At 38.0% G+C, this 27,994-nt stretch overlaps 1 protein-coding gene across 1 annotated transcript; it reads right to left on the bottom strand.

Annotated features, from left to right (window-relative positions):
- Window positions 1–7,988: 7,988 nt before the first annotated feature.
- On the bottom strand, window positions 7,989–9,854 carry Smim30 (small integral membrane protein 30). Its single transcript, XM_034518769.2, has 3 exons — window positions 9,761–9,854; window positions 9,359–9,464; window positions 7,989–8,929 (listed from the first exon to the last, which is right to left on the bottom strand). Exon 3 carries the CDS (start codon window positions 8,898–8,900, stop codon window positions 8,721–8,723), a length of 180 nt encoding a protein of 59 aa, XP_034374660.1. The 5' UTR covers window positions 8,901–8,929; window positions 9,359–9,464; window positions 9,761–9,854; the 3' UTR covers window positions 7,989–8,720.
- Window positions 9,855–27,994: the final 18,140 nt, after the last annotated feature.

The following is a 27,994-nucleotide window of genomic DNA, read 5'->3' as shown; positions in this document are numbered from 1 at the left end:
GCCACTATGTGGTTGCTGGGAATTGAACTCAGGATCTTTGGAAGGGCAGTCAGTTCTCTTACCCACTGAGCCATCTCTCCAGTCTACTGAGTTACAATGTTTGATTAACATCACTAATATGCACTAATATTTGTTTGCTTAATAACATCAGTCTTACCCAAGTGTATGGTTATCTGAAACTGCATAGTTTCTTAGTAGATATGTTATATAAATAAAAAGTAAATGCAGTTGTCAAAAGCCGAAAAAGGAAGGTAATGTTCTAAGAAGGTAATCAACAGAGTAAACTACAGAAGAAAGCCCATACAGACATTACTTAGAGAAAAGAAATCTGAACGACATTTAGGCTGCTTGTTCCTTGTGACAGAGAAAGAAAGAAACTGTTTGGATTTTATTCAGTGTTAATCATTTGCTAATCAATACTTCCAAAGATGTGCTCAAGTACCTTGTGTGGCATAAAATGTCTCATGCTTTGTACTAGGTATGGCTTTCTTTGCCAATTTCCATGCAGTAAGTGCCTGAAAGCTTGAGTTTTGATGCTTTTCAAATCAGAGTCTTTCTACCATCAGTTCTATAACAGCTAAATTAATGTACAGCAGAATGAGCAGATCCCAGGAGAGAGGGCTGAGCAGTGGGCATGTAAACAGTGGGTCTGGACCCGACCAAGGAAAGAGTTTTGAAAACAAGGCTCAACTAGGTGGTGGGAGCACCACAGATTTCCTCCCTTTCTTTAGGCTGAATCTTGTGAGAAGAATTCATAGGATGTGGAAGCAGTCTGGCTTTGACTCTTTTCTCTACTGTTTACTAGCTATGTGGTATTGGGAAAATTAGATGCTCTTTTTGAGTTTTATATATGGGTATTATGGCAGTAAAGTAGTAAGTAAGCAATGAGTTTATAATGAAACTGCAAGAGATAATTATATTTATAAAATATGCAATACAATGTTGGAGATGGTAAGTGCTCAATAAATGTTAGGTATGGTTATTGTCACACAAATTGAAAAAGGTATGCATGTGTATACGTGGGTCTATATGTATTGCTATGGTGCAGGCAGGACAGGTGGATAGGTGGAACTTCTCAATGATAGGAGATAGAAATATATTATTCAGTTTAGGCTGCTTATACAGAATATTATAGACTGTCTTAAACAACAGAAGTTTATTTCTTACAGTTCTCTAGACTAGAAATTGGTCAAGATGCCTGCCAATTTGGTGTCTCTTGAGAACTCTCTTCCTGGTTTGGAGAGGCCTTCTTGTGTATATTCTTACATGGCAGAGAGAAGAGAAGTGGGGGCAGGGTAAGGAGAGAAGAAAAGGGAAGAAATAGAGAGGAACTGGAAAGAAATGAATGCTACACTATATCTCCTCTCCTCATAAGTTCACTAATTAAATTCATAAGATCTACATCCTCATGACCTAATCTCCTCCCACAGTCTATCAGTTTGGGAGAAAACTGTCCAGAGCAAGCATCAAGGATATGAATAAAGCTCAGATTGCTGGGGTGGGACCACAAGGATGCCAGCCAAGATGTGTAGAAGACGAGCCCATTTACAGATTGTCTTATGTAGGTAGGTCATCCTTGAAATCATGTATTCAGTGGATTTAGCATATTGTGCATATATATTAGTACACTCACAAACACACACACACATATTATATGTGTGTATGTGTGTGTGTGTATGTATGTGTGTAATAATAATCAAAGGAAGAAAGGGAGAGTAGAGGGGTTTGAGGGAGAGTATTTGGGAAGGCCTGGAAAAAGAAAGGGAGAGGGAAAGGTATATAATTTTATTTTAGTAAAAACATATTAAAAATAAAATAAAAATATTAAGTGGAATTTAAAAATGATTGACTAAGCAAATTTCTTATATCAAATAATCAATAAGTACTTCTAATGTGGGCAGCAAGGAGAATAAAGTTTTTTTTAATTTTCTTCTCTGCAAAGAAGAAGTAAACAGAGCGTTCTGCCTTCAAAGCTATTGCTGACTTGAAGTGGAGGGCTGAGCATCAGAGTTCAGGGCTAGGCTCATATGTGAGATTCCAGACTGGCTTTCTTGAGTATGTCCATAAACCAATAGCTAGATATCCTCGTCACTGCTTCTAGGCAGACACAATTGACTTAATGGACAATAAACTAGAAGTTTACTCTGTTTTAAGCAGAGCCAACCGTAAGCCACATAGTAATATGTGTTTTAGTGAAACACCCACACAAGACAGAAAGATGATAGAAATCACTAACATGGTTAAAGAAATAGCATTTGAAGAAGCAATGGCGCATGGAAATGTATGGCCTGGAATAGTGCCTGAGTTAAACTACCCATGACTCATGTGAAAAAAAAAAAAAAAACATAGAAAAACTAATGCGTGTGTTCTAATGTGGTTTAGTTAACTTATATATATGAAATTTGGTGTGCAAAATGGTTGTTTCTCGGGGGTGCTGGTAAGATACAGGTTTCTTTTGTTTGTGTTTAAAGAGAGGGTACCTCTTTAGCCCCACATGACTTAGAATTTACTTTGCAACCTGGTAGGCAGCTTGGCTTTGAATTTGTGATTCTTCTGTCTTGGTCTCCTACATTCTGAAATAGTAAGTGTACATCTCCATGTCTCAGCCATTTTGTTATACTATATCGTTATTTAATATTACTAGCATAAATTTATTAGTTTCAAAAGAATCATTGCATAATGTAGTGTTATGGCTAATCTTCATTGTTGATTAGAATCTAGAAGATAACATCAATAGGAGTGTTTGTGAGGCATGTTTGTAGTGAGGTTTAATTGTGGAGGGAAGAAATACTATGAATGTGTTTGCTGTCATCTCATGGTGTGGCACCCACACCATGAATCCATGTCTTTTTTTTTTTCTTTCTTTTTCTTTTAATCTGGATTGATTCTTTGTGAGTTTCCCATCATGTACCCCAGTTATACTCATCCCTCAGTCCCCTCATATTTACCCTCCACCCTTGCAAGCTCCTCCAAAAGAAAAAAAGAACACACACACAAACAAGCAAACAATAACAAAGCCCCAAACAAAACAAAAAACCAAAACAAAGCATAGAAAACATCTTGTCATGGAAGCTGTAGTGTGTCAGTGTGTTCCACAGCACAGGCATACCCCTGTCCACACATCTTCACTGGCAAATGGTCATTGCAATGGAGACTCCATTTCTGAAAAGTTCATTAAAGTTGAGCTTGGACAACATTGCAGAGGAGTAAGATGGGAAGTCAGAAGACCAGCTAGGAGGTGCAATTGATCTCATCCACATCATTATAATGCTCTTAACTGAACTGGGTAGAACCACTGGGATAGAAATGGACAGATACTAGGGAAAATTTGAAGGTGTGTGCATAGCATTTAGTGATAGACGGTGTTTAGAATAAGGGAGCAAAAGTGTGTCTCATCCCATCAACTGTCTGTCTTAGCCACTGGGAAGATGTTTTAGCCAAGTTTGACACATACCACAATGGCAGTTTAGTCCTTTGGTAGATTTTTGGCTTCAGTTCAGTAGTGTCAGGCAGCTCCTTTTCTGATCTGAATGAACTTTATTAGGGATTATCTCAAGAGACAAGAATGAAAACAAGCCATTGCTCAGACACTCCCACTCAAAGCCAACAGCCCCCAAAGTGACTAACTAACGTAGGCCTAGCAACATTCAGAAATAAAGAATCTTTCAGTGTTTATCACCCTAGTTGGTGGTGAGAACCTGGGAGAATGGAGCCTAAACTGCTATTGTTAATGAGGAGTTGGAAGATGGAATCCAATCCTCATTGCTTCTGACAAAAAATGGGTCATTGCAATACTGCCAGCACATTAGCATTCCTTACTGTATTTACAGATAAATACTATGAAGCCACAAATCCTGCTACAAGGAAGCTTTGTAGAGACTTCTGACGTAATTTAGGCAAGCAACCAACCAAACCAAACCAACCAACCAAACAAACAAACAAACTAAAGACCTCACTGTTGAGGCTTGAGAAGTGGTGTCTGCTAAAGTATTATGCAAAGAAGTGGAGCACATACTATACCAAGACTCATAAAATTGTTTGACATTGGTGTCAAATGCTCTGGAGTGAAATTGCGTGAAATAAAGTATGATATAGTTTCCATTCTTGGTGAATATGCTAAGTTCTTTTGCTAAATGATTTATGCACATTTAACTAGAACATAATTATCTTGACTAACATTGTGAAAGAGAGTATTTATAATCCCAGTGTTTAACAAAGTGCTTCCTGATTAGCCCTTTACAAATGCTTAACCTTCTTGTCTATAACATTTTACACTTTTTCAGATTGTGAAGAACCAACTAATATTTTCAATCATTCATAAATAATACCCGCAAAAATGAGCACTGGAGCTTATAGTGAGAAAGTGAATGCCATTTGTAGCTCATTTTTATAGCAATTACGCTTTTTTTTTTTTGCAGAAAATATTTAGATAAATGAAATTGTTAAAAATTAGAAAACCTAAACGTACTATCCTGTAAATATTTATAGGTTTGATTCTGTTTTCTTTTTTATTTATCTTTAATTTTTTTTTAAAAAAGTATAATTTTTATTGGTTATTTTATTTATTTACATTTCAAATATTATCCCTCTTTCTGGTTTCCCCTCTGGAACCCCCCATCCCATCCCCCTACCCCCTGTTTCTATGAAGGTGCTTCCCCCCAACTCCCACCTCACTGCCCTAGCATTCCCCTATGCTGGGGCATTGAGCCTCCACAGGACTAAGGGCTCCCCTCCCATTGATGTCAGATAAGGCAATCCTTTGCTACATACATAGTTGGAGCCATGGGTCTCTCCATGTGTACTCGTTGGTTGGTGGTTTAGTTCCTGGGAGCTCTGGGGTGTGCAAATCATGTTAAATGTAGTCAATCAAACTAGAAGATTCTATTCTACTCATCATCATGGGAAACAGACATTTACTTTTAGTTTGCTTAATATTTCTTTAAAAAGAAATATGTGTTCAGGTATTTTGCCAGTGTGAATGTCTATGTACCTCACGCATGTATAATACCTTAGAGGCTGGATGAAGACACTGGACTCCCTGGAACTAGAATTACAGATGGCTATGAGTCATGATGTGGGTGCTAGGATTTGAACCTAGGTTCTCTGAAGAACAGTTAAGTGCTCTTAGTTGGTGAACCCTGTCTCCATCCCCAGTTTGCTTATGTCTTTATGGTTTTCAATGATTTGAGAATCAAGCATTTTTCCTGGTGGACCATGAACTAGACTGTTCTGACCAGGCCAAAACAAATTCTATGTCTCATCTTAAATGGTCTAAGTGATTACTTCTAAAGCATTTGTCATGTTACTGTTAAGCACATTAAATACTTATTCACATAACAGAAATGTTAGTGTCATGGGGCATGGATACCAAAGCAGTCACTAAGAAGGTACTTCAGTGACCACTCAATGACATGCTTGAAACAAATGTATTGTCTCTTAGCAATTGAACAGAAGATAAAAAAAAAAAAAAAAAAAAAAAAAAAAAAAAAAAAAAAAAAAAAAAAGGAATGATAACTTTTTAAGTGAAAAAAATACAACAGTAAAATTAGTGAATCTGGGGCTAGAACACTAGAAATTACAATCTGATTAAGAGAAAAAATAGGCTAATTAATTGTTAGGTTTACAGCAAACCATCTACTTTTCGGTCACTGGAGTCCTAACATAAAAGCAGAAATGGTCAGGCTGAGAAAGTATTTGAAGAAATAATGGAAAAATGTTTCCTAAATTTTGGGGAAAATGTAAACTTCCAAATTTAAAAGCTCAGAAAATCCTATCTAGAATAAGCTTAAGATTGCCAGGCCAAGACAGGTTACATCCCACCTTCTGAAGAGTAAAATTAAAGCCCTGAAAGTTGTGAGGCAGAAATAAAAAAATATTGACACAGACCTTAAATTCATTTATTTTTTCTGCTTTTAAAAACTAAACTCTTCTAACTAGCAAAACATTTATCATACATCAGACACTGTGCCAGGCACCCGAGGGACACCTGTCAATTCTAGAGGTGTTCTCTCTCCTAGCAATGGGATGAACTGTGCAATTGGAAAGAATTTGAACTTGAGAACAAATGAACAAGCAAACCAGAAAATTGTAATTGTCGATTCCTAGATGGGCTTTAGCTCGGCAAATTTTGTGAAACTAATCTGAAAATGTGAGCATGTGTATTTAGTTAGGAAAAAAAATCAAAAACACTTATCAGATTCTCAAAGGAGCTGATAGTTAAGATCTGCCACATGACTTTGTGTGTGTATGAGACATATATATATATATATATATATATATATATATATGAGTGTGTGTATATGGAGGACAGAACACTGAACCTTTTCTTCAGTCAGACTCTTTTTTTGAGAGCAGGGCCTCTCTTTGAGTCTGGAGCTCAATGCAGTGGCTAAAGGCTGGGCAGGAAGTCCCAGGAACATACCTGTCTTTATCCCTGAGGTAGAGATTTTACCCATGTCCTACTGCCCAGGTTTTTATATGGGTTTTTATATTCATGCTTGTACAGGAAGCATTGTTATCAATGGAGCCATCTCCGCAGCCCATGTTTCTGTGTTTAAGCAAAATCTTATAGTCTAAGTAAAAAATGAAGCTCCCCCTGCCCGATGCTTTTAATTATATTAAGTACTGACTACTTAGTGTATATGTCAGAGGTTGGGAACACATATGGTGGTCATGGTGTTTTCGGCTGTGGGAGTTGGTTCTTTCCTTCCATGGTGTGGACACTGAGGTTCCAGCCCAGGTAGGTCATCAATGAATGGAAGCATCTTTATCCACTGAGTCATCTCCTTGGCCCAGTGAAGCTATTTTTAGAAAGCATATCCCTCTCTCTACTTCTGCTTTTACGGATAAGATCTAAAATGGCAGTTTTCGAAAACATTCTTTGGAGCACTTGTGGAAACACACTGTCAGTAAAGACTGTTTTCCTGTAGTATTATTTTGAATATTCTGAAAATAGTACCTGGAGGTGATTGTGACTTACAATGTGCTTTACATTAGATTTCTCCCATCCCAGAGGAAAAGTTGGGACTGGCAAGGAAGAGAAGACAGCCTCTCTAAATCTGCTCCAACGAGCTGGAGGACAAAAGATGACAGCTGTCAGGCCACCTGTGTCTTCCTTCCTTAGCATGCATGGACACGTTTTATTAAATGCCAATTTACCCAAACAAAGACTGTTAGTGTCTTCTCTGGTGAAAAGATGAAATACCTTCAAAAACCAATAAACCCATTTGCTTTCCACAGCTTTATAATGTAAGCATTTGTTACTAGTTTTTAATATTAGCCAGAACTCTCGGGAAGGCCACATCACTTCACTTGGGAAAAGGGTCTACATACTGAATTTTATCGGCCATAGCCTGCTTCCTGACAAAAGTCAAGGCTTTTAAGGTTATCTGGAGAGTGAGAGGTTAGAGAATGCATTTTGGGGAACAATTTGATTATCTACTTTCATTGAAAACATAGATGAGTTTGACTTACCCATACTATTTCATTCTGGCCAAATCTTCAGAATCATATAAAGGTCTGAAAATCCTTGCCAAGCATGACTCCTCAGGTCCCACTTTCTCTACTACTATGCAATACAAACAGAAACTTAGGAATTAAAGGTTTTTTTTCTGGAACATAAGGACCCGAAGTGATTCTTGTATACTAACTGTTTGAGTAGTTTTTCTTGAAACTAGTAACATTCAAAATACAAATTCTAACCAAAATATTTGTCCCGGGCCCAACAATGTGAATTAAAAATCTCTGTAATCTATTGGTTTTGAGACTCTTGGAATTACTAGGGCGAAGAGGGAATGCCTTTTTAACTGGTGTACACATCAAATATACTTCCTTTCCTATTCGTGGATTTTCTATCAGAGGCCTCTTCTATCTTACAGATGCCCATTTCTTGCCCATTGTGATCCTTTAAGGTAACATAACCAGTCCCTCTTCACTCAGATTATGAATAATTAGTTCACATGTAGATATAAGCAGACCAAAACAATAGGTGAACTGATGGCATAATGGCTATGTATTTGATACAATACATCTCACAAAGAGGAAAATACTCAATTAGTGTAAAGTTATTTCTTTAACAAATATTTCCTCTATTTTGATATGTTTAGTACATTTTTATTAAACTTGTTTCTCAGAGATAAAAGTTTTTGGCTATTAACATCTAAGTACAATATCAGCTAAGGAGATAAAAAAAACAGAAGCATTAAAAAAAACTCAGTAACAACAAAAACCTAAATCCAAAACCCAACCCAACCCACCAACAGAGAGAGAGAGAGAGAGAGAGAGAGAGAGAGAGAGAGAGAGAGAGAGATATTCCCCCAGAATGCAAGAGGCAGTGATTATAACGTAGATTTACTAGATTCTGGGCAAACACTCCCATCTTCCTATTTCATGTGCTTTGACAATTTGAAAGTATGAAATAATACTTATGCAAACTTAAGCCCTCTCACTTTGGCCCCTTCCCAAGCAGCAAATACAAATTATGGGCCACATTACTAGCATACTCTTTGTTAAGAGCCTCCCTTCACCCACATCTGCTCCCATCAGAGGAGAAACAAGTCAGAACAGGAAAGCATCGTCTTAACTGAGGGTGTTAACTCTCAGCTAACTGTAACCCTCTGGCTGTGAAGGGGAGAGATCAAATCTTGGGTTCGGCCTCAACAGCACAATGGTTTTCAGCACAATGGTCAGGGTGAAGTCTAATTCAGAAGAGTCCTTCAAAGTCATATCTGTCCGTTTCGCTTTCTTGCGTATATCCCCAAGCAAGCACAGATGCCTGTAATACTGAGAACCACACCTAATAAGAGTGCGATTGCATCTCCAGCTTCGACTGCTTCAACAACAGGCAGGATCAAAAGCAGCGAAGTGAGGACTAAGATCAATTGTGTTGAAACTGAATTCATGATGTTAGGATCTGGACGGCTGAACCTGCCTAGAAATGAAACACGGAACAAAAGAAACTGTTAAAAATAAAAGCCTTGCTTTTAAAAATGACAATATATATACACAGCATTCTTTTCTAAAGACTGGAGTTTGAGAATCATTTCAGATGTCAGTTTAAGATGACAAAACTAAAGACAATCATTTCAGGTTAATCTCATGACAACACCCTCGCATCGGCAGTTTCAATAGAAATTCCAACAGTATAGGCATTGACCAAACTGAAACTGGCTAGCTGTACATCATTAGAAAAGAGAGGGGGGAAATGCACAAGATACTTGCAAACTCAAAATACCCTGACAAGTAAAAGTTACATTTTCTTAGCATGTCTCCTATCTAGAAAATGCAGGTAAATCTGGCAAAAGTCAAACGACACAACACGTGACTCTGTGAAGTTGTAAGGAATTTAAATAAGGCTTACCGAGAAACAATGGTATATGTAAAATTCTATCCAAATTCTATCCAACGTGAAATATTCTCTTTGGAACTTCCGGATGCTGAGGCTAAGAGGTTACTCGTGACACAGCCTATTTTAAAGAGGAAGCTAGAGTCAGTGAGGAACGAACAGCAAGGACAGAAATTGGTAACGAGTACAGAAAACACTCCCTAACAGTTCGTTTAAAAAGAGACTACTAGATTTAAAGTTAGTTCTCACACAGAGATTGCTAAACGAAACCAAGCCGAGAAGCAAATTCATTCCAAGATCTGACATATAGATCTGGAATTCCTTCGCCCTTGGAGGGTGCAAATTTGTTGCGTTGTGCAACTAAGTACACCCGGAGAATCAATCCTGGAATCCCGGGGAGCGGAGTTTGTACCTTACCTAACCGAAAGCGGCCATTACAGGAATGGAGAGCAGGGCGGTGTCGCCAGACTACATTTCCCATAATTCCCGCCGCCTATTCCCGTCATGCACAGCGCACTCTCGGATCACAGCCTAAGGGATAGACAGGCTGCTAGCTGTCAGGGCTTCTCAAGTTTGCCCTCTGGTTCTACTGTTAAAGAGAGGTTGTGTGTCCAAGAAAAGGTTTAGTGAGTTCGTGGTAGGACTAACGAAACAACAACACATGTTTTCTGTGCTGTAAAGGATTTCTAAACGCATAAATATGTCTTGTTAGTACTCTGTAATGAGGAAGTAACTAGGAGAGGGTAGCTGAGTGGAGCCATCTGTTTGGGATGGTTTCAAACCTGGGGCTTTCCAACATTTCTGCAGCAGAAAAATCCCCGTTATCATATTCCAAGTGTGTCTAGTGACATTTGCTAATTTTTTAAAACCAATGGGGAAAATAAGCACATTTGATCAAAAAGTTTGGAAAATATTGAATCATTTGTGGTACAAAGCAGGTTTAGAAAATATGGTTTCAATCCTATAACCAGATCTTTTTTGATTCAAATTCTTTCTCAGAATGCTCACTCTCCACAGCCTCCCAATATTTTAAGATGTCAAATTAGTACTCTAAACCATTACAAGAATTATTCACTTGCATTTATTATGACGTTTTTGAGGTCTTGTTTTCTGGGATATCCATGCTAAATGTTCCTTATGGCCTGAGCATTTTCATACTTACTGACAACTTGTCATCTTCTCATAAGTTACTCAAGGTGCTGAGTTAGAGGTGACTGAACTTGTCCTGATAAAAATCATGCGGATACTGTTGGCACATTCAGTTCGGTGTCGATAACCACCGCGTATTCTTGTGTTGTTGATTCTCCTTTTAAACACAATCCTATCTCTCTGACAGCAAAGATTTATACTTCTGGTTCCCAAAGGACATTTGGCAGGAACCTTAGCAACATTAGTTAGTAACAATAATTTGATGAAGTGTGCCAAGATTTTACAGGAGATCCAGATGTAGCAAACACAGTAAAGCAAGGTGTGTCTGATAGATGGACTGTTGTTTTTCTAAAGTTGATTATTTTAACAAATTCATTCTAATTGCGTTTGTCTTATGCTGCTTTTGGCTCTGTATTTTTCCTATCGATTAGTTTTGGAATAGGACCTCTTGCTTTTATGGCTTCCAAAATATCCTCCTACATCCCAGTGTTTCCATTGGGGAGGTTTTGGTTTTCATTATGTATTTTGTTTCTGCTAATGGAAGTCTGCAGACTAAAGTTAGTGCTTGTCCACACTTGTTCTGTTCCTGAGTCACAAAAGTTTCTTGATTAATGTTAATTTTGCAGGGTCTGTTCATGGTAAAGATGTACAATATTTTTAAATTATTGTAGTTAGAAATTAACCAATGACTTGGTCTGTCTGTAAAAGCATGGTGCAAATTTGTGTAGGGATATTTTGGGCTCAAATATAATTTTAAACTGAAATTGTTTACATTTTCCTAATTAGGTCCTCTTTTTGCTGGAAATCTAAGGCAATGCATTTAGTACATTACTTTTAGGTTAGAGGCCAGTATAATTTTATTTTTTTCTCTTTTTATTTTAACTAGTCTGTTTTTCTTTTATTGGTAATTTACTCATTTGCTTAAAATCTCCAGTTCCACCATATTAGACAAATGTTCAAGTTACTTGTCAAGACACAAATCTCAGAACTACTCTACTCCTTTCTGATGCGATTCTACCACTCATGGACTCTTTCCATTCCATTCACATTTAATGCTCCACTGTTTTATATAAAAGCTAATTTGCTTTCCTCTATCAACATTTTGCCCCTTGCTGTTTTCTCTGCCAGTAATTCTTTCCGACAGATTTGTCATAGTTATTCTTAACATCATCCAGAGATCAGAGCTTTGTTCAAGCTTCACTTTCCATCTCGGTGTATTTTACTTAAAACAAAACACAAACTCAAACAAACTCTTCCTTTATGTTAGGTAGGTAAACGAATACATTCAAGTAAAAATTCATTGAGAGGTAGAAATACTTTCATCTTGTTTGTGATTGATTTTCAGCTAGTAGAAAAACATCCTGTGTGCTAGATACTTAAGGAGGTATCTTGTGAATGAATAAACAAGGACAGTACAATATAGGATGCTATGACTGGCTAGTCATCTTTTCTGTTCATAGTAGAAAGTATCTTACAAGTGAGAAGATTGCTTTTGGACTCATTTATGAAGATGTTTAATATGATGTTATTTTGAATCTTCATTCAAGTTAATTATCATATATCTTTCCAATATAGCCTTATTAATAACAAGACTTCTGGGAGAGTATAAGAGGGAATGGAATCTAAGCAAGATACTAAATATAATGCTCAATACTTACTTTCTCTGCCCACATTTCTAAAATATATTCATTGAGGCCACCTAGATGACTACATTAAACATTTAGAGTGACAGAACCCAGAATTTAGTCTTTCAGTTTAGAAATCCAAGTTAATACCATTTCTACTAAAATAACGATCACTGTTAGCCAGTGATAGGGACAAAGAATACTGTGGGAGCAACTTATCTCAGAAGTTGAAAGTAAATTTTCCAATCAGCCATTACTAAGAAACAATATTAAAGAAGAAAGAAGAAGTGGTTTTGTGTTCATTTTATAACCATAGAAATGAGTCACCATTAGGACCTGAAGGGAAGGCACCTCTGGGACCCATCAGTGGAGGCAGAATGTGCCTACATGAGAATTTTGCAGTGAATCGTGGGTGTCAGGGAGGGAATTCATAAAACTCAGACTTCCTCATTAGCAGTTGAGCCAAACCAAGTGAGTGGAAATGCCTTCGTTAACAATTAAAAAGGACTAATCCAGAGCTAGTCAGTATTTCTCATCAATAATGGATATTTGTCAGTGAGAACATTGTGTTAGAATAATTATTCATTAGAGTAACCAGGTAGGATGTTACATTTTCTAAAACTATGCAGTTTGTCAAAACAAAACAAAATGTAAGGAACACACTCCAGTACCTGCTGACTCTAAATTCTTCTTGTAATATTAGATTATAGAGGATATGAAAGCTAAGTAGTCATTGATGTTGAACTCTCAGCTCCTCCTGCACTATGCCTGCCTGGATGTCGCCATGTTCCTGCCTTGATGATAATTGACTGCATGTTTGAAGGTGTAACCCAGCCTCAATTTAATGTTGTCCTTGTAAGCGTTGCCTTGGTCATAGTGTTTGTTCACAGCAGTAAAATCCTAAGAGTGTCATTTTGTATGTAGATCCAGGTATCATCTAGATTTATGGAGGATGTGGTCCTATCTCATCAATAAAGTTTGGTAAGGTGAGAATCAACTTGGCAACATGATGCAATCAACATTCTCCTGGCAAGGGATTCTCAGTGAGGGGTCATATAAATTAGGTTGTCTATGGGCATGCCTCTGAGAGATATTCTTAACTGGGTAAGAGATGAGAATACTTGCCCAGTGTGTGGCCACTAATTCATGGTATGGGCTCTGGAGTTAATGGTAAGGAAAAAGCAAGTTTAATACTGGCAAGCATCCATCCATTCAAGCTCTGTCCCTCCTCTTGAATGTGAATTTGATTAGCTGCTTAATGTTCTTACTAGCTTGATTTCCAGGCAACAATGAACCATAATCTGGAATTGTGAGCTGAAATAAACTCCTTTTATCTCAAGTTGTCTTTTGAGAATGCTGAGTATTTTATCATAGCAACAGGAAGTGAAGGGAGGATATAGGTACATTTATAACCTTATGTTGTCAAGGAAGAGGGGGCATCTTTACCAACAACCATGGCAGACTTAAATTTTATTTAAATTCATGGGTTCCTAATTCAGAATGCCTATGTGAGAAACACTTTCTTGAAGCGAGATATTATCTAGCATTTTATCTACAATAGTGAACCAATAGATTTTGGAGACCATTACTACTTATCACTAAATTTGCCTCTGTTACTTATCTAGAAATATAAATTATTTAGTTTCTTATTATGATTTGAATTTTTAATCAATACATATTTATATATAACTAATGAGGGTACATTATGTATACATATGTGTATATATAGTACTAACTAAATAATTATAGTTAATTTTCTCTCTTGGACATTGATAATTTCTGTATGTTGAGACATTTCAGATTATTCTTATTGAGATATTTTGCAGTTTTCAGTAATAAATTGTTGTAGACTCCAGTTGCCCTACTGTTGAACACAACATTGGAACATATTCATGGAATATATATGTACATTTCTGTCCACTATCCAGTATTTCTTTATCTCCCCCTTTTCCCCACTTTGTAGCTTTTCATAAACACTGTTTCTACTTCGATGGTATCAACATTTCTAGCTTCCATAAATGAACAAAAACATGTGGCATTTGTTTTTATTGTGCTGAATTTGTTTGACTAATGTGATGTCTTCTAGCTTATCTATTTAGCACATACGATAGGATGCTCTTTTTATGGGGATGTAGTATTTCATAATATATAAATGCCTCGTTTTCTTTGTTCTTTATCAATGGGAAACTTAGTTTATTCCACATCTCAGATGTTGTGAGTAGAACTGCAATAAACATTAGAGTGTATGTGTGCATGTATGTATGCTTGTGTAGTGTATATATGATGTATGTATGTATATATATGCATGATAGTGCTTTCATTTTTTTGACTATAAACTCATTAGTAGGATTGCTGAGTTACATGGTAGATCTATTTTCAAATTTTGAAGTGCCTCCATACTGTTTTCTATAATGGCTATACTAATGCACTTCATTAACAGAGGCTAGGAGCTCTCCTTTTGACTTCCTCACAAACATTTTCATTTTATGGTCTTCTTGATAACTATTCCAATAGCAGTGATACAAAACTAACTGCTTCAAGATTGAACTTTCTTATTGATAACAAGGATATAACTAGTCTTCATGGGAATGCCAATGCAACTTAAATGAGGTGGTATACAAAACGACTGAGTATAATCAATTATAAAGTATTATTATCAACAACAATAATAACATTAGAGGTTTTCTTAATAGAATAGCTTCATATTCTATAGGATATGTCCATCAGCTTTTAGTTGCTATAATGAAATACTTAAGACAAGTAACTTTATAAAAAGAAAGGTTTGTTTGAGTCACAGTTTTGTAGGGTTAATCCTACAACTTATAACCTTAAACTTTAAGGACATAGAATTCTCTCCATTTTCTGGAATTTTCTCCGTTCTGATGAGGGCCGTCTCTCTTGATGATGACAGAAGAGAACAGCTGTGGCTGAGCTTGTATTACTCAATGGGAAGTCAGAGAAACAGACTGGAGCCCCACATTCCTTGCATTGTGCTGGATACATTTATGTCAGCTTGATACAAGCTAAAGTCATCAAAGAGGAAAGCCTCAATTGAGAAGAAGCCTCCGTAAGACCTGGCTGTAGGCAAGCCTACAGGGTGTTTTATTGTGGAAGGTGCTATCTTTGGGCTGGGTAGTCCTGAGCAAGTCATGGGGAGCAAGCCATTAATGAGCACTCCTCCATGGTTTCTGCATCAGCTCCTGCCTTCCGGTTCCTGTGTGAGTACCTACCCTCACTGCTTTTGACGATGAACTGTATAGTAGAACTGTGAGTGAAATAAATCCTTCCCTCCTCACGTTTCTTTTGGTTATGGAATTTCATCACAGCAATAGTAACCCTAACTAAAACATCTTCCAAAGATTTATCCCCGTTGACCTTCCCCCCCGCCCCCGCCCCCCCAAAAAAATCTTTATAGGTTTTTGCCTCCCAAAAGTTCAAGCACCACAAGAGCACAATCTAGACACAACTCTCTATTTAAAATAGTTCCTTTATAGTCATAAACTATATTTAAACTGTAGCATGCCATAAGATTGTTTGACATTTATCCTTAAGAAACGTTTAAAACAGTGACTAATGTGTAACACTATGATTGGAGCTGAGCTTTTCTTTACATAAAAATTTCTCTATATCAGACTGGCCTTGAACTCAGAGATCTGTTTTCCTCAGTATCGTGGGACTAAAGGTGTGTCTGTATTTCATCTAGATCACGTGGGCCTAGAATGTCTTCGGATATAATCTCTTGCCAGAGCAGCCATATTGATGGATTAAAATTTCTCTACATCTTTTCTCTTTCCATTTAAGCTGAAAATGTACACAGTATAGCTTTTTATAATAGAAACAATTATCAGTCCCAAACATAAGTGTCTGAATGTCCTTATGAAGATCTGTTGATGCTGTGGTCCTTCATAACTGCTTGTTCTGATCATCTGCCCTTCACCAGTTGTCCACTTCAGCATCAAGGTTTTACAGTCTGCCAGTCTGATGACTTTCTTTCTTTCTTTCTTTCTTTCTTTCTTTCTTTCTTTCTTTCTTTCTTTCTTTCTTTCTTTCTTTCTTTCTTTCTTTCTTTCTTTCTTTCTTTCTTTCTTGGTTTTTCAAGACAGGATTTCTCTGTGTAGTCCTGGCTGTCCTGGAACTCACTCTGTAGACCAGACTGGCCTCGAACTCAGAAATCCGCCTGTCTCTGCCGCCCAAGTGCTGGGATTAAAGGCGTGCGCCACCACCGCCCGGCCAAACAAACTTTTTTTTTCCCCATGAGACTCCACCCGGGACAGAGCGGGATTCAAACGCGCAGAGGAGGGAGGGAGGGAGGGAGGGAGGGAGGGAGGGAGAGAGAGAGAGAGAGAGAGAGAGAGAGAGAGAGAGAGAGAGAGAGAGAGAGAGAGAGAAAGAAGAGGGCCTGCGCCCTCTGTAGGCGGCCGCCTTAGCTGCTGCGCCACCCCAGGTTCGCTTCTATTCTTTTTTTCAGCCAATTTATTGAGCTATCTCCCTGCCATATTTCTGGGTCTTTTAGTTCCTTGAGCCATTGTAATCAAGAACTAGCTTCCAATTGCTGCTAAGTATTTCCAGGCTTGTGAGATAATCCTGTTTTGGGTAGCCCAGATATTTAACATCTGCTGTTATTGTGAGAGTTGGGCTTATCCTTACTCTGATACTGCTGGATTAAAATTATATATATATATAAATATTATATTATATATATATATATAATTTGTAAAGAATATATATATATATTCTTTCCAAAGGGTCTTTATGACTTTACGAAATATATATATATATATATATATATATATATATATTTGTGTGTGTATGTGTGTATACATAATTGTATAAATAAAATTCCTCTACATAATCACACACACACACACACACACACACACACACACACACACACACACCTTTTAAAAGAAATGTCTATTGTAGTAGGCTTCCATACAACGGCTCAAGTAGTCCTTAGTTTTCGTGGCCCCTCCTCATGTTCTCTTCTTTATACATTCATTGTCTACATGCTACTACTTGAAAAAAATGTTCATAGAATCAAGCAACATTTTAACTTTCTTTGAAATAAAATCTTCTAAGTGTCTTTTGGAAGCTAGATCATAGGAAATGACTCATTGAAGTAACATCCAGTTTGGTGAGTGAGTCAATATTAGTATTCACCTAATTTATTTTGAGTAAAATTCAATAAATATGCCTAAAATACTTAAAAAATCAAATATGTCTAAATTGGATATGAAAACATACAATAAAGCATTGATTCTGATATGTTTCCAATGTTTAACTATCATAAAATTTGCCACATTTATGTATTACCCAGAATTCATAAAGTCATAAAGACCCTTTGGAAAGATTTACTGGAGGCCTGGAGCTACAGTATCTGCAAAAATAGGGAGGGTGTGAGAAATTTAGTATATGTAGTTCATAAAGAAGTATTCATTCTTCAGTAGAGACCAGGTGCTCATTATCAGTAAGGGCTGGTTACCATGGGGACAGACAGCATGAAATTTGCAAAATTAAAACACACAAGATAGAAAGTGCAGATAGCACAGGAGAGTGAATCATGGCCAAATGGTCTTAGCTTCGTTTCCATAGTTTCCAAGATATGTAAAATTTCTGAGTGGCCATTTTGTGGGTAAGATTACATTGGTTATCTATCTCATATTACTCACTTGATAGATGTTTTATCTGGACCCAATTTAAATATGATGGAATGCATTATCATAATTAACTGTAGATGTGCTAAGGTCAGGTTATGTGAATTTAAAATGTTCATGAGTAGTAACAGTTACGATTAAAAAGTCATACTTTCTGGAAAACCTGATTCTTCCTCCTTTTCCTCCTCCTCCTTTTCTTCTTAGGGTATTTTTTTCTTTTTTTTTCTTTCTTTTTTTTTGGTGTGTGACAGGGTTTCTTGGTGTAACCTTGACTGTACTGGAACTCACTCTGTAGACCAGGCTAGCCTCAAACTCAGAGATCTGCCTGCCTCTGCCTCCCGAGAATGCTGGGATTTAAAGTGTGTGCCATCACCACTGACAATTACCCTCTCAAATTTCTATATTTTAAAGGTGGACTAGGTAATGTCTATAAAAATGATGGCAGCTGATCCTCATGAGGTGACAGCATTGTGCAGCACTCTTCAGTTTCATTTGTTGGTAATTTTGACTCATTTTAAAGCATTTTGAATTTTAACTTCTCAGGAGGGATTAAATAAGTAGTTGCCTTCCCTCTAACAGTCTTCCTTTGTGATTCTTTCTACCTGTTGACATTAGAGTGTAAAGAGAATGTTGTGTGCTTGGTAAGAACAGGGACTAGGTTTTATGTTTTGTTATGGTTTGCATTTTTACCTACTTATTCAGGTGGTTGGTAAGATATTCTGTCTTTATTACCAGACATCAAATAAATGTAATAAAGATAGGATGGACACGGAAGGACAACAGAGTCTATTGAAGTATAACAAATGTTATCCACAATTGCTATGTTCTGAGTTCATTTGCATCCTACTTATAAGTGGAGCTTATTATCATCATTATTATTCTAGATGTAGAACTTTATCACAAATTCTCCAAGGAGTTTTTACATTTATTTGATATTTGAACTTTTATCATTGCAGAAAACCAATTTACCCCAGGAAGATTATTTAAGAAGTAGATATCTAGAAACAACTGAATAATGTTGAATAGCTTAATTAACTATAAATTTTTGATAAGGCCAAAGTAGACTTTAATCATAAAGTAGTAAATACAAGTGTGTCACACTATTTGTATAGGTATCAAATGGTGTTTTCCTATTCTTTTTTTATTATTCCACCTTTCTCTGTAATGTTTGCGTTTGAAAAGTCTGAAGCCATTCTGATGCTTTTCCCATCATTAAAGATGTAGCAACAGCTGATTCTTCAGGGAAACCAAAACCTTAACACTGAAATGGACTCTGAACAAATGGGCAACATCTTCAGCTGTCAGAAATAACAGTGGTTTTCTAGATGAGGTAGCTCATGGCTATAAACCTAGCACTTAGGAAACTAAGATCAGTTTGGGCAACATAGTAAGATCTTGTCTCACAAAAAAAAGATAAAATCAAAGTAACAGTATTGTTTTAAGTTTTGTATGGTTATTTCTCATAACATTATTAGATTAGGGTGCATTAACTACCACTCCGTAGAGGTAATTGAGAGGTGTCATGTTGTGGCATCCAAATAAACGTCTTTTTTGTGAGAGTTTTAACCAAAGTCTGAATTTAGAAGGCCTTGGGCCTAGCTTCTGTCAACATTTCCCTCTAAGTAGGATTTTGGAAAGATCTGGATAACCTGGAGTGTTGGCATTCTAAACTACTGGCTGAAGGCCCATCCATATGCTTTGAAACTGAGATCAGCAAGTAGTAAGATAGTTATCCTATTATGAAAATCAAGTAGCTCTAACAAGTGTTCTTGTCACATGACTAGTGGCAGACAAAGAAGTGCTTGGGCCCATACATGCTTACAAAATAGTTGTTGAATAATTTTAAGTTCTAAGACATTAAAATTTTAGACACTATAAAGCTCAGTTTGAATTAACATGGGTAATATAGCCTTTAAGCAGTGAGCATATTTGTGACTTTATAAGTAGATGTGAAAGAATAGAACAGAAAAGAATATTTGGATTGTTCTTCATAGACTGGACCATGCCCACTAGTATGGCACTTTTATGAGTTCTCCATGTTAAGACAAACATTTATCAAAGACTTAGTTCAAGCATTATTGGAAAAACTACTAGAAAAAAATAAGAAAACTCAGTGAGATTTTTTTGTGTCTCTATCCACAGGAACAGTGATTCCAAAGGAGAAGAATTGGATTTGTTTTAGATTACTTTTACTCACTAGTAAAAATAATATGTGTGTTTTAATTTCCCATAAAGAGAAATAATTTTAACAGTCTAAGATAGACTTGTTGGTCATGATGGGTCACAGTGAATTGATCAGTCAGAAGTTTGGATTGATGAGCATGTGGCTGAGATGTGAAGAGATTCAGACCTTAAAACGATATTTGAAATACATGTTCTTGTTGACTGCTAGGCTGTTCATTACCTGCACAAACTGGAAAACCCCATTTGCCCTCCTTCCCCCAATCCTGCCTATACAGAGAAAACTCCCTCTCCCTCTTGGAGAAAACTCAGGGATAACATGTCATCACCCCTTGACTCTGTGCTTTTTTTCAGCCCACCCAACAGTGTTGGCCTAGGAGCTCAGTGTTTGACCATATATGGATATAATCCCAGCTCCTAGCTGGCACATACATCATCACTCCTCACCTATGCTCTAGAAAACCCCTTTGCTTTTAGCCTGGATACAGGACTTCACTGAGCTCCATCTGTGAGGTTGGTGGACCCACCTGAGAGCTGCCTCCTAATAAACCTGACTTTATCTGCTTTTTATCTGGTCTAATCTAGCCTATATCTGCATCACCAATGGAGAGAAAAAGCCTATCAGATTCCTCTAAACCAGATGTTGCCCAATTCTCTTATCACATCCTCTCAACCATCCTCAATTCCTGAGTTAGTTGTCTGATGTTTATTACAAAAACTTGTTTCTGTTTGGTATGGTGATGCATGTTTATTATTCCAGAAGTGGAGAGGCTAGGGCAGGAAAAATTTATTTCTCTAAAGTTGAGGGTGGAACCCAAGGCCTTGAACTTGCTAAGTTTTACCCTTACTATACCCTTTAGTTATACCACTGAACCACCCTCAGCAGGTTCTTTCTTTATTTCAAATTATGAGGAAAAAAATATTTTTTTCTGTTTTTGAAAAGAAATTTTAAAAATATTTTTATGTATGTAAGCATATATTTTTAATACCATTCATATTTTATCAGAAGCCTATATGATTGCATTTCTTTCATAAATTAGCATGGAGACTAAGATGAATAGGTGAATAAATAAATCTTGTGTGCTTTGTTTAGACTGTTGAATATCTTATAATCTAAGGAACAAAATATAAGCTTGATTATGCTTTGGAATATGGAAAGTCCTATGAATTGATTTTAGAAAATATTTATTTTATGTATATATGTATGTGTGGGTGGGTTCTGAGTGTGTATATGTGTACCAGTTGCTGTGAAGGAACTCTTAAGTTAGAAGGAGGTTTCTAATATACAGTAACTGCAGTTACAGATGATTGTGAGCTGTTAGGTGGGTGCTGAGAATCTAACACAAGTGTTTTTTTTTTTTTTTCTACACAAAAAAACATGTTCTTTTAGGTGTTGATTCAAACCTCTAGGCCCTACAAATGGGTTTCTTATAAATACCTATATTTTGTGTACAACAAACAAAAAAAATAATTAAAACAGACTTGTATGTCTAGTTATTTCTAGATAGTGAAGTTATTTCTAGATAGATAGGCCATTGTTGATTTTCATGTTTTTCTGTATTCTAAATTTCACATTGTGCGTTTCTAGAAAGTGAGGTACTTTGATTTATTTTCCAAATATTTAGATTCCTTCTACCTTAAAGTATGTTTGTCTTTTGAACACGGGAGTATCAAAAATACTTGTAGTGCTTTTCATGCAATCCAGGGCTTGCTTAGGTACTCCAGGAATCAAAATCCGAAGGAGCACAAAGTTGAAGACTATATGACAAGTGTTGAAGTTTGTAAAATACTTGTTATTTTGTAAAGGAAAAACCCATTACCAGTTGATAGGAAAGATCAAAATGTATACAAAATTTAGAAGACAAAGAGAGTATACTTAACGTGGTAAGTCCATGGCAACCTCTCAATAACCTTCATAGGAGCTTTTTAAAAGTTTAAGAATATGAAACACAGATGCTATTGTATTCATGCTTTTCTTTTGACAGAAAAGGCTTTACTAGATCTTTACAAGTAAAACAAAATACATTTCCCATATCTCTGAGTCATGGTGACCTATTGTAGACAAACTGCTTTTATTATCCTTTTACTTTTATGCTTTTTGAAATAGAATTTTATTTAGAAATTCTAATTACTCCTCTTATAATGGGTGATTAAAATGCATCTAACATTTTTTTCTTTTTCTTTTTTCTGGCTAAGCATTCAAAGTTAATCAGGATGAATTATAGAGATTAAATATAACTTAATTCTAATGTATTAATTCTTAAAATTTGTTACAGCTAAATGGAGTTGGAGTTAGTTAGAGATGGATTATACTGTGTTACCCTCACTAAATAGTTTCATATCTCTGAGGTAAGATTGAAAGCTATATGGGATTAGTACTAAGGAGGTCAGGAAAACTACTATAATAATTCTCACAGTGAGCTTTAGATTAGAAATAGAACTCTGAGATGAAGCGTTTGTAAAAAGAGGTTTTTAAAATCTATTTATTTTTATATTTCTTTCTTTTTTTTTTTTTGAAAAGCTCTCTATAATTGTTATTTAAGGAAATGAGCAAAGGCAGTTTGGCCAGAAGGAAAAGATGATTCTCAACACAACTCTGTGGTCTGAATAAGAGTGGACTTCATACTGTCACTCATATGAATACTTAGTCACGGGAGAGTGGCTCTATTTGAGAAGGATTAGAAAGACTGGGAGGTGTGGCCTTGTTGGAGGAAGTATGTCACTTGAAGTGTACAAGTGTACAGAGGGGGAGAGGAGGTCTTTGTGACCTCAGCAGCCAGCAGAGTAATGAATGATTCATGAGAGGCAAGAAGACCTTACTGTTCAGTCTGAGTAATTAGCTGGTTTTATAGAATAGATTGACCAGAAAAACAGGTTCTTGATCAGGGTCTGGTGTGCTCTTGGCTATACAGTATCGTGGTCATGCCTGCTCTCAATCTTCTGGGTGAATAACAGGTTATGCATCCCTTCTGGTTCTCCTACTGGTTATCTGTGAGCACAAAGAACTCTATGCCTGGTACAGAGGTGAGCTTAGTGGTATCAAAAAGCTAACAGCAGTTTTCGTGTTTCTGTCTGCTGAGTAGGGTGTAGCTCTCAGCTACTTCTCCAGCACTAAGTCTACATGAGCTCAGGTGCCTGTTGTCATGTTCACATCTTGATGACAATGGACTCACCTCTGAAGTTGTAAACAATCCACCAATTATATGCTTTTTTTTTTTTTTTTTTTTTTTTTTAAATAAGAATTGCTTTGGCTATGGTGTCTCTTCACAGCAATAAAATAGTGATGAAGACAGAAGTTGATACCAGGAACTGGAGTATTGCTGTGACAGGCATGACCAACCATGCTGTATATTGATGGAATGTGGACTTTGGACTAGAAAAAATGGCTGAAAGATTTAAGTGGGGGCTTTATGGGCTATTCTAGGAGGATCAAGGACACTGATATTGAGACAATGTGGACAAGTGGGACAAATGGACTGTAGAGTGAAAAATTATAAAGGCCATTTTATGAAATATGTGTAGATTTTTCCGCCTTACAGAACTCAGAACTGAAAATAAGATTTCAGGCCTTCACATTCCAGGTGAAGGACACTTGCTGGATTACATTCCCCGAGCCTCACCCAAGGCAGGAAGGCATTCCTGACTACAGATAAAGATGTTATCACCTAGGTGGGGCCATAGCCCTATAGCCGGAAGGAAAAAGTGACTCTAGATCGTTTGGGCTAGATTCTCTGAAATGTTCCACTGTTCTTGGTTACCCCTCCCTTGGTCTTCCCAGTGCTATGTTCAAAATTTGTAAAACAACCAATCATGTGTAAGCGCGCGAAAATGCCTTCCTCCCCCCACCCCATGCTATAAAAGACCCTTTATCCCACCACACGTGGCCAAAAACCCTGCTCTTGGAGCTAAAGAGCTTGTCGTTTTTGACCGCCGGCTCCTCCCCTAATAAACCTCTGCTGATTGCATCCAGGTATGGTTTCTTGTGATTTTTGGGTGGTCGCCATTCCGGAGGCTTGAGGAAGGGTCTCCCGAGTATGGGGGTCTTCATTTGGGGGCTCGTCCGGGATATGCGACCACCTTAATCCAAGAACCACGCTGGGAGGTAAAGGGACACCGCGGTTTTTTCTGTCTAGTTGTTGTGTGACCTTTTGTCTAAATCGTCTGATTTCTCGTGTGCTAGGGTTGCCTAAATCGTGTGCTGTTTTGTCTAGGTTTGTTTAAGTTATTTGGTTTCTAAGTTGTTTGTGCCCGTCTATCTGAATTATTTGGTTTCTGAAAAGTGCACTTCGGTTTGGACTGGCAGCTGTTTCTGTCTCGTGAGGGGCAGTAAACCATTCGTTTCGAGAGGGGACAAATGAGTGATTAGCAGACGTGCTGGAGAGTCACTAGCTGCTGCACCCCCAGAGACGTTTGGGGGTTCATCTAGGTGCCGGAGAGGACGTGGAATCCCTCTTGGCTGGCACAGGTTTGCATCTAGGTGCCGGAGAGGACGTGGAATCCCTCTTGACTGGCACTGGCGATTGGGACGGGTTTTTTGTTAGTCTTTTTGTGTGTTAACAATGAAACTAGAGAGAAATGGTCAGAAATGGCCACCATGGTTGTTATGCTCTCATGGCAGTGTGTCTATTTTTGGTTTGTTCATTGCTGGCGTGTTAGAAATCTGGTAGACTTGGTCCAGCATAGGCTGACCAAGCTGTCTGAATCTGTTAAATCTGAATCTGTGAAGACTGACCGCGTTGTCTGGTTATTGGAGTCTTACTTGGAAGGCGAGAGGCCTTCCAGAGGGTCAGGGAATCTGACCGTCAGGTTTCAAGAGCCTGAGCGCTCCTACTTGGGGAGAAGACGCGGAATCCTTCTCCACCTGGGGTCGTAACCAAATGTGGTTAAGTGTTATTTGTGCCACCCGTGGCAGGGGTGAGCTATCTGTGTTTTATGTACCACCTGTGAGAGGGGTGAGCTATTTGTGTTGTTTTTTTTATATGTGTGTGTCTTTTCTTGGCAAATCATCTGTGTGTTAGCTGTTAATCTACTTTCTTAAACATCTTGAGTTAAAAATAGGTAACATGATTGCCGGCAGAGAGAGAAATGAAGCCGCCGGTACAAGAATACAACTGCAGAAAGGCGGGCAGGTCCTTTAATAAGGGGCAGCTACCTCGGTTCGTGCTCGCGGTTCCTGTTCCTACAGCCCGCCTACCTCATGTAGGGTATGCTTCAGGTAACAGCACATGGAGGGTGCCCTCACCCAGCCCGCTCACCCAGCCCCGCACTTGGCGGGCGACAACTCGTGGTTACCCCGCACAGCAACAGCGTGTAACGGCTACCTAGTTTGGTATTCCTGGCTGTATTGGGTACCTTGAGGTCACTAGTGCAACAAATGGCGGTTTTCCACCTGCCGCCTATGAAGATAGATGAGAACCCAGGTGATAAAAAAGAAAACAGCCGCAGCAAGATTGTTCACCTGAGAGTTACTTAATTTAGTTTAAAACTTACTTGTGAGGCAGTCTTGATTTACACAAGAAAAACTGATAATTTGCCCTGCTCTGTGGCTAGGAGAAAGGCACCAGCAGAAAGCAGAAAAAAAAAAAGGTGGGGGGGGGGCCAGCAGTTTTTTAGCTTCTGTAATAAGGAAGTTGATAATGATTTTTCCAGTTTAATACGTAAAGGAGTGCTTTTTTCTAAAATTACAGCTTAAAAGTTATAGGCTGCCCTGAGTCAGAAATATATATATATGAGTCAGAAATATATATATATATATATCCTTCAGTTTTGATAAATTTTCTAGCCATTACTGTTTGAGTCAATTTCATTATTTATATGAGATTTTCATTAAGATTTGGTTCAAAGATGAGAGTTCTGACAAGATAAAATTAAAGAAGTGGTAGAGACTTGTGCTACTTTGTTGTTCTTGTTGTATATCACTTCTACCAAAGTTTCTATTTTGTTAAAAGTTAAATTCAAATAAGTGTCAAATGTAACTCAAGTTGCCTTTTAAAAATTGTTAATACTGTGTAAACCTTTAACATTATAATAATCCTTGCTGTGAAATGCTATAGATAAGGCTATTCATTCTGATTTGATTTCTTTCTTAGAGCTTCAGAGGTGAGCTCACATTACACCTGTGGACAAGGTACTGTTTACAGACTGAATTAGGTTATGGTCTCTAGTGTGATGTGAACAGCAGTCATGCAGCCTCACAAATGCATCAGTCTACACAGAGTTCAAAGCAATAAATAAGGTAAAAGCCTTGCTTTCACAAGACCTTTGCAGGTTCTGGTCTTCAGATTGGAGACCCCATCAATTGATCAGGCCGTGGTCAGCAGATGTGACTGAGACCTCCATGTGACAGAAGATAAGGGACACCCAAAGGCCCACGCCAGATTCCGCTGATAGATCTTGAGAGAGAGGGTTATATGAGACCCCACTAAGTTTGATCGGGACACATGAGGTTAAGCAGAGATCAGATAAGTTACCCACAGCCTTTCTAGACTAGCTCATAGAGACATTCTGTCAGTGTAGACAAGGCTCCAGAGGCTACAGAGACTACAAGATAAGTCATTGAAAGATTTAGAAAGTATACTACATATTAAAATGATTGATGGTAATAGCAAGTGAGAGAAGATTTAAAAGAAAGAAATAGAGAAGAGGAATAGAGAAGGTTTAGTGTAAGTCTAGAAGAAAAGAGTAGAGAAGAAGAATAGAGACCAGTTGCTGTGAGTCCAGAGGAATAGAGAGGAATAGAGGAGACTAGAGAGAGGTGAAGAAAGAGAAAGGTGACAGGAAAGAATTTACAGAAAGCAGAAAAAAGGGATTCCAATCAAAGAGAGATAAAACTCTTTGAAAAAGACCAGTGTGCGCATTGCAAGTAAAGGAGCCAGCTTCAGGGTCCAAGAGGGCCCTAACAAATAGGAGCCAGGGCCAGAAAATCCCAGGCCTCGAAAAACACCCCAAGTGTCGAAGATAACAGCTCTGTGTGAAGACGGCTATTGAGATAGATGGGGCAGCTTGGAGCCACCCAACTTTTGATAGACACAGGGGCTTCCTCCAGGCCAATGGGTCAAAAGGTATTCATGGACTACCCGAAAATGGTGGACTAAGAGATGGGCTGGGTATCCCATTCATTTATGGTCATCCTAGACTGTTCCTACCCTCTGTCGGGTTGAGACTTACTCCCCAGGATTGGGGCCCAGACAGGCTGCAACTAACTGACAAGAACTCACAGGTAGAGGAAAGGCTCCTCCTACTGACTCCAGCCGGGAGCCGAGGTACAGACGGGAGCAGTTTTCTCCATGCTGGTCAGAGGCAAGCCAGCACTACTGTGGTGGACAAATGTCATCTGGACTGACTCCCTACCCCTGAGATCATCGGTGCAGAGAACAACCTTGGAACTTGGGGCTGACAAGAAGACCAACATCTGCATGGACAACAGGTATGCTTTTGCCACAGCCCATGTCCGCAGAACGACATACCAAGAGAGGAAACCCTGATGAAGCCAGCAACTGTGAGTACTCGTTGCCCAGGACACCAAAAGGGAGGAGACTCAGTGGCCTGAGGCAATAACCGGACAGATCAAGTGTCTTGATACAGCAGCCTGTTCCAGTTGTGGGCCTAAGAGATGGCCTCACTTAAAGCACAGACTAAGAGAAAGAACTCAGATTGCTAGCCATCCTGCCAGATACTATCTAGAGAAAAAGAGAAAATGGCGCACACAAGAAGGGAGAACTATACTCCCCAGAAAGCAAAAGATTTACCAGGCTAAATACACAGATGGACTCTTAAGATATGAGTGCAACCAAGCAGCTAAGAGACTTAAAGCGTATAAGGGACCTTAGGTTCTAAGCCAGAGAAATAATAAGACTTAGAGTAGATAAGAAATACCTAGGAGAAAACAGCCTAGAATAGGGACCTTCCCGAGGTTTCAAGTGTCCTAGGTAATTAGATCAGAGAGCAGTTTTAAGGTAAGTCAGGAATTGAAGATCCACTGTTTACATTGTCTCCGAAGCTCAGGACAGGTAGAGAGAATGAATATACAGGACCCTAAAATT

Source organism: Arvicanthis niloticus, chromosome 15 (genome assembly GCF_011762505.2).
Source record: "Arvicanthis niloticus isolate mArvNil1 chromosome 15, mArvNil1.pat.X, whole genome shotgun sequence".
NCBI classification, from domain to species: domain Eukaryota; kingdom Metazoa; phylum Chordata; class Mammalia; order Rodentia; family Muridae; genus Arvicanthis; species Arvicanthis niloticus.
Note: the sequence above shows the minus strand (reverse complement) of the source record. Positions and strands in the feature narration are given on the sequence as shown.

What these genes read in the sequence shown, in the direction of transcription:
- Smim30 (XM_034518769.2), bottom strand. Translation starts at nt 8,900, where the DNA reads ATGAATTCAGTTTCAACACAATTGATCTTAGTCCTCACTTCGCTGCTT.